This window comes from Polypterus senegalus, chromosome 15 (genome assembly GCF_016835505.1).
Source record: "Polypterus senegalus isolate Bchr_013 chromosome 15, ASM1683550v1, whole genome shotgun sequence".
NCBI classification, from domain to species: Eukaryota; Metazoa; Chordata; class Cladistia; order Polypteriformes; family Polypteridae; genus Polypterus; species Polypterus senegalus.
In genome coordinates this window covers 10,242,961-10,263,027 of record NC_053168.1, presented here as the reverse complement: position 1 = coordinate 10,263,027, position 20,067 = coordinate 10,242,961, and the positions used below count along the sequence as shown (strand labels likewise).

Below are 20,067 nucleotides of genomic sequence, written 5' to 3'. Positions count from 1 at the left end.
TTGCGACATTCTACTGACAAAATAAACAATAGAATAAAGTGTAAATGTCGAGAATAAAGTGGAAATGTCGAGAATAAAGTCAACATGTCGACTTTAATCTCGACATTTAGATTTTTTTTTCTTCACTGTGTCCGTATTTATGAAATGTATGGACAGTAGTAATAAAACACATTGTTTCTTTGAAAACATTTGTTTCATTTAAGGATCAACTTTGTCACAGGTGATCTCCTAAAATTCCTTAGGAAAACAGTTTCAAACAAAAAGGAGACGTGCGATGCAACTGAGGTAAAAGGAGTCAAATTGAAACGCATGTTATATTTTGTGAAATCTCTTTCAAGACTTCATATTTTTTACTTATTATTGGACTGATGCCTCAATCTGTCTTAGGTGACTGACATCATTTGAGATATGATCAGTTACATTACTTTTGTTCCTCCAGTTGGCGCACAGGCGGGTGAACTGACCTTCTCATGGTCACACAGTATCAGTAGTGGCATTTGAAACAACATCCTCAGGATTTGAAGTCCAAAGTCTTAACCATTAGGCCACATTACCTGCCTTTTCTTCTAGCATGAGTATCTAATTGAAGCAAAGCAACATAAAAAGGAGAAAATATTAGAATTACTCAGCAGCAAGGGCTACAATTTTGTAATCGTAGTAAAGTGTTTTATTACCACAAACAACTGTCCATACATTTCACCACATATTACTGAGCACACAATGTACACACTTTTAAACTGCAAAAAAAATGTCAAGACACGACTTGGAAAATCTGGGCCCATTGTGTGACTTTGCTGAGATCCCAAGAGGAGATACTTGTGTGATCTGAGAAGCATGAGACAAAAGAAAATGTCTCCATTTGATTTCTTTCTAATCATATTGTTGTATAATAGAAACCTAAAAGATACTAAGACAATCTATTTTTTAATTCTTTTGGGCTGTCACCATTCCCATGCAATAGGAGAGAAATGACTGTTCAGGGGCAACAGTGAGAGGGTTACACTAAGGATAGGATGGCCTGGTGGGTCCAACATGGCATACAGCCAACACAATCTTTACCAAGATAAAGCGAATTAAAGTATACAGTGGTGTGAAAAACTATTTGCCCCCTTCCTGATTTCTTTTTCTTTTGCATGTTTGTCACACAAAATGTTTCTGATCATCAAACACATTTAACCATTAGTCAAATATAACACAAGTAAACACAAAATGCAGTTTTTAAATGATGGTTTTCATTATTTAGGGAGAAAAAAAAATCCAAACCTACATAGCCCTGTGTGAAAAAGTAATTGCCCCCTGAACCTAATAACTGGTTGGGCCACCCTTAGCAGCAATAACTGCAATCAAGCGTTTGCGATATCAGTGAGCGGCAGTTCTCTGGGTGAAAATGTCTTGTTGATGCCAGAAGTTCAGAAGAAGAGAATGGCCAGACTGGTTAGAGCTGGTAGAAAGGCAGCAGGGACTCAACACTCGCTATAACTGAGGTGTGCAGAAGAGCATCACTGAACACACAACATGTTGTACCTTGAAGGAGGTGGGCTACAGCAGCAGGAGACCACACCGGGTGACACTCCTGTCAGCTAAGAACAGGCAACTGAGGCAACAATTCATACAGACTCAACAAAACTGGACAACAGAAGATTGGAAAAAAGTTGGTCTGATGAGTCTCAATTTCTGCTGTGACAGTCAGGGTCAGAATTTGATGTCATCAACATGAAAGCAGGGATGCATCCTGCCTTATATCAACGGTTCAGGCTGCTGCTGGTGGTGGTGTAATGGTGTGAGGGATATTTTCTTGGCACACTTTGGGCCCTTTAGTACCAACTGAGCATCATTTAAATGCCACAGCCTACCTGAGTATTGTTGCTGACCTTGTCCATCCCTTTATGACCACCATCTTCTGATGGCTTCTTTCAGCAGGATAACACACCATGTCACAAAGCTCAGATCATCTCCAACTGGTTTCTTAAACATGACAATGAGTTCGCTGGACTCAAATGGCCTCCACAGTCACCAGATCTCAATCCAGTAAAGCACCTTTGGGATGTGGTGGAGTGGGAGATTCACATCATGGATGTGCAGCTGACAAATCTGCAGTAACTGTGTGATGTTATCATGTCAATATGGACCAAAATCTGAGGAATGTTTCCATCACCTTGTTGAATCTCTGCCATGGAGAATTAGGACAGCTCTGAAGGCTAAAGGGGGTCCAACCCGGTACTAGTAAGGTGTTCCTAATAAAGTGGCCGGTGTGTATACAGTGGTGTGAAAAACTATTTGCCCCCTTCCTGATTTCTTATTCTTTTGCATGTTTGTCACACAAAATGTTTCTGATCATCAAACACATTTAACCATTAGTCAAATATAACACAAGTAAACACAAAATGCAGTTTTTAAATGATGGTTTATATTATTTAGGGAGAAAAAAAATCCAAACCTACATGGCCCTGTGTGAAAAAGTAATTGCCCCCTGAACCTAATAACTGGTTGGGCCACCCTTAGCAGCAATAACTGCAATCAAGCGTTTGCGATAACTTGCAATGAGTCTCTTACAGCGCTCTGGAGGAATTTTGGCCCACTCATCTTTGCAGAATTGTCGCAATTCAGCTTTATTTGAGGGTTTTCTAGCATGAAGCGCCTTTTTAAGGTCATGCCATAGCATCTCAATTGGATTCAGGTCAGGACTTTGACTAGGCCACTCCAAAGTCTTCATTTTGTTTTTCTTCAGCCATTCAGAGGTGGATTTGCTGCTGTGTTTTGGGTCATTGTCCTGTTGCAGCACCTAAGATCGCTTGAGTTGACGAACAGATGGCCGGACTTTCTCCTTCAGGATTTTTTGGTAGACAGTAGAATTCATGGTTCCATCTATCACAGCAAGCCTTCCAGGTCCTGAAGCAGCAAAACAACCCCAGACCATCACACTACCACCACCATATTTTACTGTTGGTATGATGTTCTTTTCAGAAATGCTGTGTTCCTTTTACGCCAGATGTAACGGGACATTTACCTTCCAGAAAGTTCAACTTTTGTCTCATCAGTCCACAAGGTATTTTTCTAAAAGTCTTGGCAATCATTGAGATGTTTCTTAGCAAAATTGAGACGAGCCCTAATGTTCTTTTGCTTAACAGTGGTTTGCGTCTTGGAAATCTGCCATGCAGGCCGTTTTTGCCCAGTCTCTTTCTTATGGTGGAGCCGTGAACACTGACCTTAATTGAGGTAAGTGAGGCCTGCAGTTCTTTAGACATTGTCCTGGGGTCTTTTGTGACCTCTTGGATGAGTCGTCTCTGCGCTCTTGGGGTAATTTTGGTTGGCCGGCCACTCCTGGGAAGGTTCACCACTGTTCCATGTTTTTGCCATTTGTGGATAATGGCTCTCACTGTGGTTCACTGGAGTCCCAAAGCTTTAGAAATGGCTTTATAACCTTTACCAGACTGATAGATCTCAATTACTTCTGTTCTCATTTGTTCCTGAATTTCTTTGGATCTTGGCATGATGTCTAGCTTTTGAGGTGCTTTTGGTCGACTTCTCTGTGTCAGGCAGCTCCTATTGAAGTGATTTCTTGATTGAAACAGGTGTGGCAGTAATCAGGCCTGGGGGTGGCTACGGAAATTGAACTCAGGTGTGATACACCACAGTTAGGTGATTTTTTAACAAGGGGGCAATTACTTTTTCACACAGGTAGGTTTGGATTTTTTTCTCCTAAATAATAAAAACCATCATTTAAAAACTGCATTTTGTGTTTACTTGTGTTATATTTGACTAATGGTTAAATGTGTTTGATGATCAGAAACATTTTGTGTGAAAAACATGCAAAAGAATAAGAAATCAGGAAGGGGGCAAATAGTTTTTCACACCACTGTAAGCATTGAAAAGAATGACAGACAATAACAAGCAAGATATTTCTTCATACAAATTGTTGTTTATTGCTGGTATTCCTAATATGCTCTAGAGTACACATTTTAAGCCTTTACAAGTAGCAGATACATGTGAGCACATGACATTCATGGATACTTCAAATACAAATTACTTCATTGTTGATAGCATGTTGAGTAAAAAAAAATATAAAAATTCTCCAAACACAAATTTTATATAAAAGCATAATTTTCATTTCATAATCAAAAAGTTTCTCCAATAAATGAATCAAGTGAAAAAACAAAAAAAGAAAACAAAACTCTGGGCACAGCAGGATATGGAAAATCACTGAAAAGAAACCAAGATGCCAGTTTGCTCAGCTGATTGTCCTGCAGTGACGCTCTGTGGGCTTTTCTGGTAAAGGGCTCGAGAAGTCAGGGCCATGTAAGAGGAAACTGGTGACAAATCAGACTGTTATTATGTGTATCTATGCTAAAGCAAATTTAAATAATTGGGTTCAATGGTGTCAACCAAGAGCTATAAGTCGAATTTCTCATTGGATTTATAATAGGGCTGCTGTTATTATTATTATTATTATTAACCAATCAAATGATTTAAAAATGGAGATCAAAATTAGCTGCATATTAATTGCATTTTTAACATATTTCCTTCAGGCATTTTAGTATTTTTCTATAAAGTAGAAATAACTCAGTGATTAATTTCTAATTATAAACAATCACTTGCCTAGCATGTTAAATTATTCAATTTAATTTATTCAGCAAACACCCAACGACCACAAAACAAAATACCCCCCACCTCCAGGGTTTGCTATAATATTTTGGAAAACCAATACAAATGCTTTGTACTGCTTTATTATAGAACAGCATATCAAAAGCCCTAACAATTATATAAAGAATTAAATATTAAAAAACAGAAACATTTAATCTTGGTTCAGCTTTCGTTCACAATGAGAAGCACTGTCAGAGCTCAGGCTGGGCTTAACTACATGATCCACCTGAATCAACTGGGCAGCCATTACCCACAGAGGACAAGTCATTTATTAGACTGAAAATGTGTGCGGATTTAATAGTAAAGGGTACACTAAAATACTGCGGTGGGCTGGCGCCCTACCCGGGGTTTGTTTCCTGCCTTGCACCCTCTGTTGGCTGGGATTGGCTCCAGCAGACCTCCATGACCCTGTAGTTAGAATATAGCGGGTTGGATAATGGATGGATGGAAATGTGAACACTGCATAATGGTAAGGAGTGCTTGTCCATCTGCAATATTAATGCAGATTAACAAAAAATGAAACTCCTTCACTCTGCTTGTATAACTGGTTTGATTTTAATTGTTGTCGTACTATTGTCTGCACCTTGAAGAGCTTGGGCATATATGACACAATGTGAACTAAAATATGAGTCGAGTGATATTCCTTACTGATTCAATACAGCACACTGTATTTTATATTCCAATATGGGACGTCCCATATTAAAAGGGGACAAGTGGCGACTCTACTGGTGTGTGTGAGTGGATGATGAAGCGCTATTCATGGACATTCTGTTTCATTAAATGTGGAGCATGGTCAAATGTACTCATTTAGGGGTTGCCTTGAAAATTTAATCACAGAACTTTTTCACGCGTTAATCACACACAATAATATTATCATCATAATATTGAATTTGCTGTTTTGTTTATAAGGGACAGCATCTTCAGGATTATTTTGAGTTTAAGGATTGCAGGGAGATTGACAGTCCCTTGCCAAAGAATAACCAAAAGAAATGAACAAGAATTCAGAAGCCAAAAAGACAGGAAAACTGGGCGATCACAACAAGAAAGGGGAAACTAATGAACAATAGGAGACTAAAAGAACCAATCAGCACTTAACAGCCTGATTTTTGAACCAAATTTGAACAAAGGTTTGTTTTATCCACTGAAGGATACTGCATGTTGCCATATTTAACCCAGACATCATTGGCTTGACCCCCTGTGTTAATAATTTCTCCCAGCTGGACTAGGAGTGCCCTGCTGACCCCCCCGGAGGAATTAGAGGAGATGGCGGTGTAAAGGGAAACCTGGGCATCGTTGCTTAGACTGCTGCCCCTGTGACCCAGTCCAGATAAGCGGTACAAAATGGATGGAATGCATGGATGGTCATGTTTCTTTATTTCCCAAGTTTGTTACTAAACCTTCATTTATAAGGATTTCTCATTTTATCTTGTCTTTGCAATCCAGCCTTTGATGGTTTCCTCCCTTGTAAGGCATATTTTGAACTTTTAAAAGTGGTAGTTGGGGCATTAGCTCAAATGGGGTAAGCTTGCTAGTGAAAGCCCTGGCCAGTGGGTCTTTCAGCAAGTCTGTGACTCCGTCTCACAACAATGCTGCCAAATGTGTGATTTGTATACAGGGTGTCCATAAAGTCAGTGTGCAATTTCAAATAGTTGTAACTTTTTAAGCATATGTGATGTGAACTTGAAGTATCTAGTTGTTTTTTTTTGTCTTTAGAAGTTTTATTTTTGCTGTAAATCCACATGAGTCTGCTGGACATGAAAGAGAGTCTCCAAAGTTAATGTGTGGTGTGCTTTGGAGAAAAATCAAGTCATAGGGCCATTCTTTTTTGAAGGGTGTGTTGTTAACGGTGATAGCTATTTAGAAATGCTGCAAAATGGCTTTATTCCTCAACTTGAACAATTAGGACTGATAGAGAGCACAACAACATGGCGCTCCTTGTCACTTTGCTTTGCATATTAGACCGTTTCTTCATGAGAAATTCCCTAACAGATGAATTGGAAGAGGTGGACCATGTTCTTGGCCTCCACGTTCACCAGATTTGACTCCATTGGATTTCTTTTTACGGGGACATGTGAACACTAATGATTATTCAACCAAACCTCGCTCTTTAGAAGACATGCAAGTGAGGATAAGCTGGTATTACTGAAGATCAGCTTGAAAATGTTTTCCAAGAACTACAGACTTGTATTACCCTTTGTATTAGTAATGATGGTGGACATGTGGAAAATTAACAAGAACAATAAAAAATTTTAAGTGTTTCTTCGTTCTGATCCTTTTTACAGATTCTTTCTATCACATTTACTTACAAAGTTACAACTGTTTTAAATTGCACATGGACTTTATGACACCCATATTGTTGTATGTGCATTTTATAAGTGTGTATTATTTATGTATCTTGTGTATATATTCATGCAGAGAAAAGCCAAGCAAAATGACCCCTTTTATTGGCTAACTACAAAGATTACAATATGCAAGTTTTCGAGGCAACTCAGGCCCCTTCTTCAGGCGAGATGTGATACAGAAACTGGAGTTCCCTGTGTTTATATACACACACTAGGACAAGAAACAACATTGGAAAATCTTTAAGTGAGACATCTTAAATGTACAAAATTCTCAGACTGACACAGACAACCTGTCTACAGGTCTACTGTTTTGAAAAACTTCCAAAGACTTTGTTGGACAGTTATCCAAAGATGTTGACCATTCATTGTTCTTCTCTCTCTTGTTACATTAACCCTAGCCTGAAGGAGTCTATTAATTTTTTACATTTAAGATTTTTGCAATAAATGGGGACTGCAATGGGCTGTCGGTTTGCACCTCACTATGCAAACCTATTTATGACAAAATTGGAGGAAGATTTCATGTCAATGTGCATCTTAAAACCAATGTTATATCTCCGTTACATAGATGACATCTTCATAATCTGGACTGCCAGTGAGAAGGACCTCCTCCATTTTCATAATGAATACAATTCTTTTCACCCCAACATAAAGCTGAAGCTGAATTACTCAGAAACAGAAGTCAGCTTCCTTGACACCACAGTTCAACTGAAAAACAACACCCTTGTAACTTCTGTTTATCACAAACCAACAGACAGACGGACCTACCTAAGAAGTGATAGCTTTCACCCCAAGCATATAAGGTGCTCCATTATTTTTAGCCAAGCAATACGGTACAATCGTATTTGCTCAGACCCGACAGACCGGAATAAATAACTGCAGGAGCTCAGACAAGAGTTCATCAAACAAGGTTATACCCCCAAAACAACAGACACTCAAATACGAAGAGCTACTGCCATACCCAGAGAGAACCTTCTGGAATATAAAAACAAAGACAACAAGAACCGCATCCCCTTGTTGTCACCTACAACCCACATCTTGAAACACTTCGAAAAACTATAAAAGAACTTCAGCCAATGCTAAACAACGACCAAACACTAAAAAATGTATTTCCTGAACCCCTCCCCTCCTGGCATACAGACAACCACCAAACCTTCAGCAACTAATTGTCCGAAGCTCCCTAAATGAACCAACAGAAAATGGCACATCTCCCTGCCTACAGAAAAGATGTAAAACGTGTGCCCACATCTACAATACAGACCGTATAATTATACCAAACTCCCGACTTGAACATCACATAAAGGGATCATTTTCCTGCAGATCATCGAATGTTGTCTACCTAATTCTCTGCATGAAATGTCCTGACACTACACTCTATGTGGGAGAAACTGGACAAACACTCCGCCAGAGAATGAATTTACACAGATTCCACATTAAACATGGCAACACAGATGTTCCTGTAGCAGCCCACTTCAACAGCCATGGACACTGTGAGAGGGACTTTAAAGTCACAGTACTTATGGGCAACTTCAAAACGCAGCAAGAGAGAAAAGAATGGGAAGTTAAGCTCATGTTAAAATTTAATACATTACAGCATGGTGTAAATAGAGACATGGGTCTTATCTCTCAGACTGACACAGACAACCTGACTACAGATCTGCATTGTTTCGAAAAACTCATCACAAACTTCAAAGGACTTTGTTGGACAGTTATCTTATCTAAAGATCTTGACCATACATTGTTCTTCTATCTCCTGTTAAATTAATCTTAGCCTGAATGAACCTATTCATTTTTTACATTTAAGAGTTTTCATTTAAAAATTTACCATTGTTGTTTCTTGTCCTAGTGTGTATATATAAACACAGGGAACTCCAGTTTCGGTATTATATCACGCCTGAAGAAGGGGCCTGAGTTGCCTCGAAAGCTTGCATATTGTAATCTTTGTAGTTAACCAATAAAAGGAGTCATTTTGCTTGGCTCTTCTCTACATTCATAATGGCTAACACGGTACAACACCCTAGTACTACTGTATATGTTCATAATACTTATCTAAATTTAATATGTTTTTCATTGAATGTTGCTGTTTCATTGACATGTTGTAAAGCACTTTGAGCTCCTTCCTTTGTATGAAAATGTGTAATATATCCTATATCTGTTATATTCAATGCATAACGTTGTCTTTTTTGTCTGTTGTTGGCATTGCCTTACTGTCACTGATCTATGGATGCTGTGTAAGCTGTGACTATTTCTGAGTTTCCACTTTAATTTCAAGCCATGATTACTTTGAAATTTTCACATTCAATTTAAATGAAAGGATTTGCACTGACATAGAATTAAATTGAACTGACTTGGAATGAAGTGGAATTGAAAAGGCAAAAGAGTCAAACAGAACTGAGCTAAAAAAAAAAAAAATAGAAAGGAATCGAACCAGCCTGAATGGAATTAGAATTTGAATTAAATTGAATTGAAATAGAATTGAATTTAAAATGAGCCATTTATCATTTTCAACTGCTTCCGAATGTTTACATTTTTAATTTGAAATTGTGACTATTTTTGTGTTTGATCTAAAGTTGTGATTATTTGCACATTTTTTAGATTTGATTTAGAAGGAAAGGAATTGCCTTAATGTCACTGAAATAAAACTAAACTGAACTGAATAGGGTGGCACGGTGGCGCAGTGGGTAGCGCTGCTGCCTCGCAGTTAGGTGACCCGGGTTCGCTTCCCGGGTCCTCCCTGCGTGGAGTTTGCATGTTCTCCCCGTGTCTGCGTGGGTTTCCTCCCACAATCCAAAGACATGCAGGATAGGTGGATTGGCGTTTCTAAATTGGCCCGGGTGTGTTTGTGTTTGTCCTGCAGTGGGTTGGCACCCTTCCCAGGATTGGTTCCTGTGTTGGCTGGGATTGGCTCCAGCAGACCCCCGTGACCCTGTATTCGGATTCAACGGGTTAGGGGATGGATGAACTGAATAAAAAATAAAGTGCTGTCAGGTAGAACTGAATTATAAAAAAAAAAAAACTAATTAGAAGAATCAAAATGATTAAAATTGAAACAGAGTTTGAATTAAACTGAATTAAAATATCATTGAATTTTAAATGAACAATTTAGAATTTTGGCTATTTCTGAATTTGGATGTTTGACTTGAAGTTGTGACTTATTTGTGAACTTTTATATTTAAGTTCTGACTACTTCAGAATGTTTGTGTTTGATCTAAAGACATGATTATTTGTGACGTTTGACAGTTAATTAATAATTGTGTCTACCTGTAAACTTTGACATTTGATTTGAAGTAGTGACTATTTGTGAATTTTCACATGTAATCTGAAAGTAACTATCGTTGAAGTTTTGTGTCTGATCTGAGGCTATGGTTATTTGTACATTTTTGAAAATTTATTTTGAAGTGGCAACTATTTAGGCATTGTGGCTTTAATTTTAAGTCATAACTACATTGTAATTTTTTACATTTGATATATGGGGAAATGATTTTATTGCACATATAGCTAAATTGAACCAAAATGAACTGAAGTGTAATAGAAAAGGAATAAGAGTCAAATAGAAGTGAATTTAAAAAGGATAAGAATGGAATCCAACTGAACTAAAGTAAAATCGAATTTGAACTGAACTGAATTAGAACAGAATCAAATTTGTTTTGAAACCATTAATGTGTGTGAATCTTGACGTTTTTATTGGAAGTCGTAACAATTTCTGTGTTTTCTGAAGCTAGTTTGATTATTTGCACAGTAAACTGAACATTAATTAAATTGAAGGGGTGACTATTTTCAAAATTTGATTTGCATGACTATTTATACATTTTCATGTTTGATCTGAAGTCATGAATATTTGTAAATTTTGACAGTTGATTTAAAATTATGGCTAGTTAAGTGGTGGGTATTTGTAAATTTTAATATTTAAGTAGTGACTATTTTTGAAATTTGCCATTTAATTTCAAGTCATAACAGTGAAATTTCTTTTTTGATCTGAAGTCACGATTATTTGTAAATGTAGGCCTTTTTTCCAACATTGATTGTGGCTATTCATGAATTTTCGCATTAGATTTGAAGCAGTGACCATTTCTGAATCTTCCCATTTCATCATCTGAAGTAATCATCCATCCATCCATCCATCCATCCATTTTCTAACCCGCTGAATCCGAATACAGGGTCACGGGGGTCTGCTGGAGCCAATCCCAGCCAACACAGGGCACAAGGCAGGAACCAGTCCTGGGCAGGGTGCCAACCCACCGCAGCTGAAGTAATCATTTGTGAATCTTCATGTTTTTTATCTGCATTGACCATTTCTTTGTTTCATCTGAAGTGATAATGACATTTATACTTGATTTGAAATTACGCTTCAGGAAAGGTTCACATGCGATTTCAAGTTGTTCCCCTTCCTTTGAAATTAAACCACTTGCTACCTCAACTCCTCACTCTTTGTTTCTAAAGACTTTCATCCTCATGACCAGCAGCCCATTAGGTGGCACCACAGGATTGTTCTGTAGAAATAAAAACTTGAACATCAAATCAATATGCTTCCAAGAATTCATATCAAATTCTGCAATTCTCCTCCTTCTTAAGAAGAAATGTAAAATATCCCATTGTTTCATAGTTTGTTTGGATTTCAAGGGTCCAGGTTTTGACATTGTAATACACCATCCAGCCGTTTTCTCATTTAGTATAGCTTTTACATTCAACCTTTTGACTGACAACAAGGCAAAATCTATCTCTGGATGTAAAGCCAAGTGAGACCAGTCATTCAAAATAATAGCATAGCTGAATAGTGGAAGTACGCGGAAGATCTTGGATGAAATTCATAGGGACACAGGAAGAACATGAATGTATACTCTGGACTAAGGAGTGGAAATGAGGATGTGACACCCCATTGTGGACATAGCAATCCGTCTTCACTGTTCCTGCTTAGTCCAGTTGAGGGCTGTTGTGTGGGAACAACAAATCAGAACCAGTCATCCAGGAGCAAGTTGTAATTATATTTATGAAGTTGCATTTACTGAATCCTTCCTTTTATAGGACTTAAAAGTAAAACAGAGAGTTCAACCACTTGCGGGTGACATGGCTCCTTATAACAATCGAGTGACGTTCATCTCTCCACTTGACTTAGAATAGGTGGAACTTCCACTTTCGGATACTTCGAATGTCAGGACTTTGCAATTGTTGCACCAGTTGCATTGGGTCAAGCATCTGTTCAGCATCCTGAAGACCGACTTCTTGAACTCCTGCCCAGCTAAGGCGTAGATGAGCGGGTTGAGGCAGCAGTGGGTGAAACCCAAGGTCTCCAACCACTGCATGGCATAGTTGAGGTTTTTGCTCCATGTGCAGTCCAGGAAGAAGCCAAACTTTGTTAATGAACGCAGAAAAATGACAATATTGTATGGAGTCCAGAAGACGAAAAAAACAAGGACAACAACGAAAATGAGTTTGACTGCTTTCACCTTTTTGTAATTTCTGCATTTCATTAAAGTCAGAAGGATTCTGGTATAACAGTAACCCATGATGGTCAGTGGAATGAGCAGGCCCAAGATATTGAACTGGAAGCTAATCAGAAGGTTCCAGACATTCTGATGCTCAAGAAATTCATCTTCGCACTTTGCCTGAGGTGATTGATATTTTAAATTACGGAACACCATTGAAGGAGTTGAGGCGCAGAGGCTCAGTACCCACAAGAAGATGCTGATGCCCACGCTGTGGGATTTGGATCTCAACTTTATGGCGTTCACAGCAAACACTATTGCCATAAACCTGTCGATGCTCATGATGGTGATGAAAAAGATGCTCGCGTAGAAGCCGGTTAGATAAACACCGGTGACAACTTTGCATAGAAAGCCTCCAAAGATCCAACTGTCATGAGCGGCATAGTGTGACCAAAAGGGAAGTGAAGTGACAAAGAGCAAGTCAGAAATGGCAAGGTTCAGCAGATACACATCAGTCATTGAGCGCAGCTTTTTGTGCAGCAGCAAGACGCAGACCACTAGGCCATTGCCGAGGAGACCCACCAGGAACACCAAACTGTACAGCACGGGGAGGAACCAGGCAGAGAAAGACTTGACATCTGAGTTATTGCATGGGACGTATGACTCTATGTCACTGTAATCAAATTCAGTGGTAGCAGAATCAGGTTCGGTGCTGTTCATCATTTCATAATCCTGGAAAGAAACAGAAAAGCCTGTTACTGCATGTATCCCTTGTCTTTACAGATCTGACCTGAAGAAAGTCACTTAACTCTTGATTAGAATTGAATTGAACTGATTTAAAATAATCCAAATTCGAATCGAATCGAACAGATTAACATTAGAAACATACTGAATTGACAGTGGTGGGCTGGCGCCCTGCCCGGGGTTTGTTTCCTGCCTTGTGCCCTGTGTTGGCTGGGATTGGCTGCAGCAGACCCCCGTAGGATATAGTGGGTTAGATAAAGGATGGATAGATATACTGAATTGAACAAATGAAAATACAAAATGAATTAATCAAAATTAAAACTGAATTGAGCAGAATTAGTCACACTTAGAAACAAATGAACCAAAATTAGAAATAAAGTGAACTGAATAGAATTGAATTAGCCAAAATTATAACTACATTTAATTAATCAAAATTAAAAATGAATTCAAGTGATCAAAATTAGAACAGGACTGAATTATTCCAAATTATAAATGATCTGAATTGAACAGAATAGAATCAACCAAATTTAGAACTGAATCGATTTAATCAAAGTTATAACTAAATTTAACTAAAGTGAAATATAACTAAATTGAATTGAAAATTGTTTTACATTGAATTAACCAAAATTGGCATCAAATCCAGTCCGTGTACTTTTTGGTATTTGAAATTTCATTTTAGAAGCAAAAACGAAAAAACGAAAATGAATGGAATTTTCAGATTTAGATTTTTGATTAAAGAATAAAATAAGAGAAAATAAGGTATTTTGTAATTCTGTGATAACAAATAGCAGTCATAAAGTTAAAATTACACATACTTTTCTGGATTTATTTGTGATTCAAATAATGAAAGTGTAATAGCTCAAAGGTCCGTGTACTTTTTGGTATTTGAAATTTCATTTTAGAAGCAAAAACGAAAAAACGAAAATGAATGGAATTTTCAGATTTAGATTTTTGATTAAAGAATAAAATAAGAGAAAATAAGGTATTTTGTAATTCTGTGATAACAAATAGCAGTCATAAAGTTAAAATTACACACACTTTTCTGGATTTGTGTGTGATTCAAATAATGAAAGTGTAATAGCTGAACAACAACAAAACAGACGCATTTTCGTTGTCTGAAACTGGAGGTACTTCTCCTTCTGCGCGATTTTTGACGACACGTGCGAACAGTCCTCCTCACAACACATCGACCGACGGCCTTGAAGTTCCACTGCATGGCATCAGCAGAGGATGGACCATGACGGTGGTTTTCAGAACAGTAAAGAGTGACACTCCAGGACGAGGACACTGAGTCGCATCTTTCAGGTAAAAATACAAGCTTTGCAGACTTTGCTTCATTGATGTAGCAGTTCTTTTATGAACGTTATTGTTGTTACTTACTGTGAAACAACTAACATTTGGTGATTTCATTTACTAACACTAAGTCTGGAAATTTTTATAGGGCTAGCAATTTGAATACGTTTAAATGTGTGACTGGTTGCTCATTGACAAGTGTAACACATGTTAAGAAAACTTTTTGTAAATCATGTTGCTCTCCTTCTTGTGCACGCTGTTAATACTCGAAACGTTTACTACCGTTGCTAGCACTCTAAAAATTGCCAGACTTAGTGTTAGTAAATGAAATCACCAAATGTTAGTTGTTTCACAGTAAGTAACAACAATAACGTTCATAAAAGAGCTGCTACATCAATGAAGCAAAGTCTGCAAAGCTTGTATTTTTACCGGAAAGATGCGACTCAGTGTCCTCGCCCTGGAGTGTCACTCTTTTACTGTTCTGAAAAACAACGTAACGGTCCATCCTCTGCTGATGCCATGCAGTGGAACTTCAAGGCCGTCGGTCGATGTGTTGTGAGGAGGACTGTTCACACTTGTCGTTAAAAATCGCGCAGAAGAAGTACCTCCAGTTTCAAATGCGCCTGTTTTGTTGTTTTTTAGCTATTACACTTTCATTATTTGAATCACAAACAAATCCAGAAGTTTATGACTGCTATTTGTAACCACAGAATTACAAAATACCCTATTTTCCCTCATTTTATTCTTTAATCAAAAATCTAGATCTGAAAATTCCTTTCATTTTCGTTTTTTCGTTTTTGCTTCTAAAATGAAATTTCAAATACCAAAAAGTACACTGCTATTACATCCATCTGTCCATTTTCTACGCAAGACCTTTTTGGTTTACGTTTGGACTTCAGACACCTCAACCATTTGAGTCCCAGTTGTGCCCCCTGCTAGTTCTTGGCCCGTTATTTCATCTGATCTTGTGCCCTGCAATTTTTCACTTGTGTCAGAATGAAAAGACAGCTAGCATGCCAATGCACTACCAGGGAGGATGGAGACTGATGCCATCTGCGCATCATTTTCTGTTAACCATTAAAGAAAAGGAGGAGCAGGAGATTGGGGGTCAGAGGGTTCAGACCTTAACAACCTTAAATTAAATTAGCAGACAGGGGCCTCAGCACCAAGCGAAGCTCATCAAACCACATCTGAGAGCCAAAGCACAAACCAGAGCTGAAGTCAAGAAAAAAAGAAAAGTTTCCAACACTAATTTGCTATTCTTAGACTCACCTGTAGTCATTTTATTGAGGTTAGAATTATATTTGCAAGGCTAATCCAGTGATAACAAGCATCTGCACATCACCATTTAAACAGCCTGACACAATAACATAACATATTGTGACGATGCCCAATCTTGTGAATTGCAATGGACTGCAAACATTCTGTCTACAGACATCCAAAAACCTAAAATAAATTAAATAAAACACAAAATGTTGGTAAGCATCCAAGAAGGTGTTGCAGTGGCATAGCAAAATAAAATAAAACTAAATAAATAAAATTATTGGAAATAGACATATAGGCTCTGTAGAGATAGGGAAATTATGGAGGAGGGAAGATAGATGAAAATGTCAGAAAGGCAGATAAACATCAAAACCAGGAGTTCAGAGACCAAGAACTAAAAGTCAAGGCTCTATCCTGGGTCCGCTGCTCTTCTCAATCTACATGCTGCCGTTAGGTCAGATTATCTCAGGGCACAACGTGAGCTACCACAGCTATGCTGATGACACACAGCTGTACTTATCAATAGCACCTGATGACCCCGACTCTCTCGATTCACTAACACAATGTCTGACTTGTATCTCAGAATGGATGAATAGTAACTTTCTCAAGTTAAATAAAGAGAAAACTGAAATCTTAGTGATTAGCAATAATGGATACAATGAGGTTATTAGAAATAAACTGGATACATTAGGATTAAAAGTCAAGACGGAGGTAAAAAGCTTAGGGGTAACTGTTGACTGTAATCTGAATTTTAAATCACATATTAATCAGATCACTAGGACAGCATTTTTTCACTTAAGAAACATAAGTAAAGTTAGACCTCTTATATCACTGAAAGATGCTGAGAAATTAGTTCACGCGTTTGTTTTCAGTCGACTAGATTACTGTAACGCACTCCTCTCAGGACTACCCAAAAAGACATAAATCACTTGCAACGAGTGCAAAATGGAGCTGCTAGAATCCTAACTGGGAAAAGAAAATCCGAACACATTTCTCCAGTTTTAATGTCACTACACTGGTTACCTGTGTCATTCAGGATTGACTTTAAAATTTATATAAAGCCTTAAATAATCTTATATATCGGACTGTCTGACACCTTACATTCCAAATCGTAACCTCAGATCCTCAAATGAGTGTCTCTTTAGAATTCCAAGAACAAAACTTAAAAGAAGTGGTGAGGCGGGCGGCCTTCTGCTGCTATGCACCTCAAATCTGGAATAGCCTGCCGATAGGAATTCATCAGGCTGATACGGTGGAACATTTTAAAACACGGCTGAAAACACATTACTTTAACATGGCATTTTTTCCAGCCGTCTCAATTACTTCTGTTCTCAGTTGTTCCTGAATTTCTTTGGATCTTGGCATGATGTCTAGCTTTTGAGGTGCTGTTGGTCTACTTCTCTGTGTCAGGCAGCTCCTATTTAAGTGATTTCTTGATTGAAACAGGTGTGGCAGTAATCAGGCCTGGGGGGGGGCTACGGAAATTGAACTCAGGTGTGATACACCACAGTTAGGTTATTTTTGAACAAGGGGGCAATTACTTTTTCACACAGGGCCATGTAGGTTTGGATTTTTCTCTCCTAAATAATAAAAACCATCATTTAAAAACTGCATTGTGTGTTTACTTGTGTTATATTTTTTTATATTTTTTTCTCCAGCCTTTGGAGTTTTTTTCTGTTTTTTCTGTCCACCCTGGCCATCGGACCTTACTCCTTTTCTATGTTAACTAATGTTGTCTTATATTTATTTCTTATTTTGTCTTTATTTTTCTTTTCTTCATTATGTAAAGCACTTTGTGATACTTTTTGTAAGAAAATGTGCTATATAAATAAATGTTGTTGTTGTTGAAGTGCAAATGAAAATCATAGGTGAAAATTGAATCTGAAATTCGTAATCCTTTTATTATTCTAAATAAGAAAACATCCACACAAAAAAAAATCCACAATCTTGGACAAAACAAAAGTGCATGACCTTTACACTGTCACGACAATAACGTCATGCATTGTGCACGTCCAAAAATACTTTACAAAGTAAAGCAGAGAATATTGCAAAATAAAATAAATGCTATAGAAAGTCATAACGTAACAAATGTCCAAAAAGTAAAAAAACAAATTAAATCAGAAGAATTACACACTCCTCATATCTTCTAGTGCAGGGGTCGCCACCATGGCTGCAGGTTTTCATTCTAACCCTTTTCTTAATTGGTGGCCGCTAATTAACTCCTTTTTCTTTCATTTTAATTGACTTGTTTTTAAGATTTGTTCCCCAGAATTTCTTCATTTCTTTCCTTAAATGGAACCCAAACAGAAATGAAATGTGAAGCGAGGGAGCCAACTGAAGACCAGCTAAGTCAGGGCTTCAAACTCCAACCAGTTTCACTCCAACCAGCTGCTTAATGTGGTGCCGATTCTTCTCATTAATTAAACCTGTTCTTTAGTTCCATGGCTTGTTGCTGCTCTCGTTGTGCAATAGCAGATGTTTCCAGAATTGTTGATTTTCTCTTTTCTAAGAGCTCTGGTAAAATGTTTTGTGGACCTGAACAGATCAACACTCCTGAGATCTTCATCTTTCTTTATTTTCAGATATTGTGTGATGGGCACCAGTTGTTTTGGCTCATTTTGTATCTCATTATTGTTTGGCTGCTAATTACGGAAAAAGAAACAATAAAGGGGTGTGAGTCTTCAAGAGCAAGTCCATTAAAATGAGTTCAAAAGAAGTTAATTAGGACACTCATTAAGAAAAGGGTTAGAATGAAAACCTGCAGTCATGGTGCTCCTCCAGAACCAGAGTTGGTGACCCCCTGCTCTAGTGCAAGTCACAACAACCTGCCAAGTATTCAGTGTAGCCCTCTAGTGACCAGACCTACAAACCCAAGTATCTTCATACACGGCCTGCCTACTGTTCACTGCCTGGTTTCTGATTGGGAGATGCCCATCTGACAAAAAACAAAACAGTTTTGAATGTTTTGGAGATTCAGAGTATCCTACACATCCTGCTCAAACTCAGAATGACATGAATTCACGCTGCTCAGTGGATCATAAGCTGGACAGATTCATCCAGAAATGGCTCATATTTTCAGTGGCTATCACCTGAAAACACCCATTTGTTCATTTTATCCAAACCTAATTATGTCATATCATCTACTGTACTTCTAAAATTTTTATTATTATGCTGTCTTAAGGAATTGTTCTGTTCTGTATATTGTGTTGTATTGACCCCCTACTTTTGACACCCACTGCACGCCCAACCTACCTGGAAAGGGGTCTCTCTTTGAACTGCCTTTCCCGAGGTTTCTTCCATTTTCCCTACAAGGTTTTTTATTGGGAGTTTTTTTCTTGTCTTCTCAGAGAGTCAAGGCTGGGGGGCTGGGGGGCTGTCAAGAGGCAGGGCCTGTTAAAGCCCATTGCGGCACTTCCTGTGTGATTTTGGGCTATACAAAAATAAACTGTATTGTATTGTATAAACTGTATTTTCTGTGCAGGTTTTGGAGGTTAACGGGTGCTTATCCTGGCACAAGGCCATCACTGGGCACACTGGTGCCTACACTCATTCACTCACTCACTCAATTACACTGCAGCAGCACAGATTGTACATGGAGAATTTAAATCATTTACCTGGAGTGCCCATGAGGTTTCTTGGCCTGAGATTACAAAATTCAACAATGGTCCGATGTGGCACTGCTGTACTGTCCGTCTTTCACTTCTGATTTTACTTAAAATCTCACTTAAAATGTACTCAAAGAAATTGGGAAATTTGTCAATGGAGAATGTACAGACACTAAAAGTTGAACTTAATACGGTGCCTTTTATAGCAACCCACACGGTGAACCTCAAAGTACATACGGCAACAGCATGTTACAGAGTGGCCACCACAAAGTCAACATACTAAATGAACAGTGCAACAAAATGCAGAGGTATCCATCCATTGCGGTCACCAGATGGAATAAATAAAAAGACTTTCTTTTATATAGTGCCTTTCACAGTGAGCACAAATCCAAACTAGTGCTGCGAAAAGGTGAGATACACTAAACTCTTTGAGCAATGGCCAGATGGTATAGTGAAACAAACTCATATGTCCTGTGTGACCTGTAAAGGGCGCTGCAGAGCCCTAAAACTCCAGACACAACTAGCGCAGAGACAGTCCTGGGTTCAAATGAACCATTTTTGAATGAACCCTTTCAAGGCTGATGTCGACTTTTGTCATAATTCAGGGGTAGACCCGGCAGCCAGTGCTGGCGGCATGATGCATTGTGGGTAATTTATGTAAAAGTTACCGTTGTGTTAAATTAGCAAGGTAATCGAATTATTGTTCCTGTTGAAATTGTTGTATGTGTTTGCGTTCAACTGGTAGGGTGGGTTTGGGTT

The 20,067-nt window shown here is 38.2% G+C and overlaps 1 protein-coding gene across 1 annotated transcript in view; it reads right to left on the bottom strand.

Annotated features, from left to right (window-relative positions):
• Positions 1-11,190: 11,190 nt before the first annotated feature.
• The window catches only part of LOC120515881 (C-C chemokine receptor type 4-like), a 42,208-nt gene continuing 33,331 nt past the window's right edge, over positions 11,191-20,067 (bottom strand). Inside the window, exon 2 of the mRNA XM_039737236.1 lies at positions 11,191-13,135. Within this exon, the coding sequence (XP_039593170.1) occupies positions 12,053-13,126 (1,074 nt within the window). The 5' untranslated portion in view covers positions 13,127-13,135 and the 3' untranslated portion in view covers positions 11,191-12,052. The remainder of the gene's footprint in view (positions 13,136-20,067) is intronic.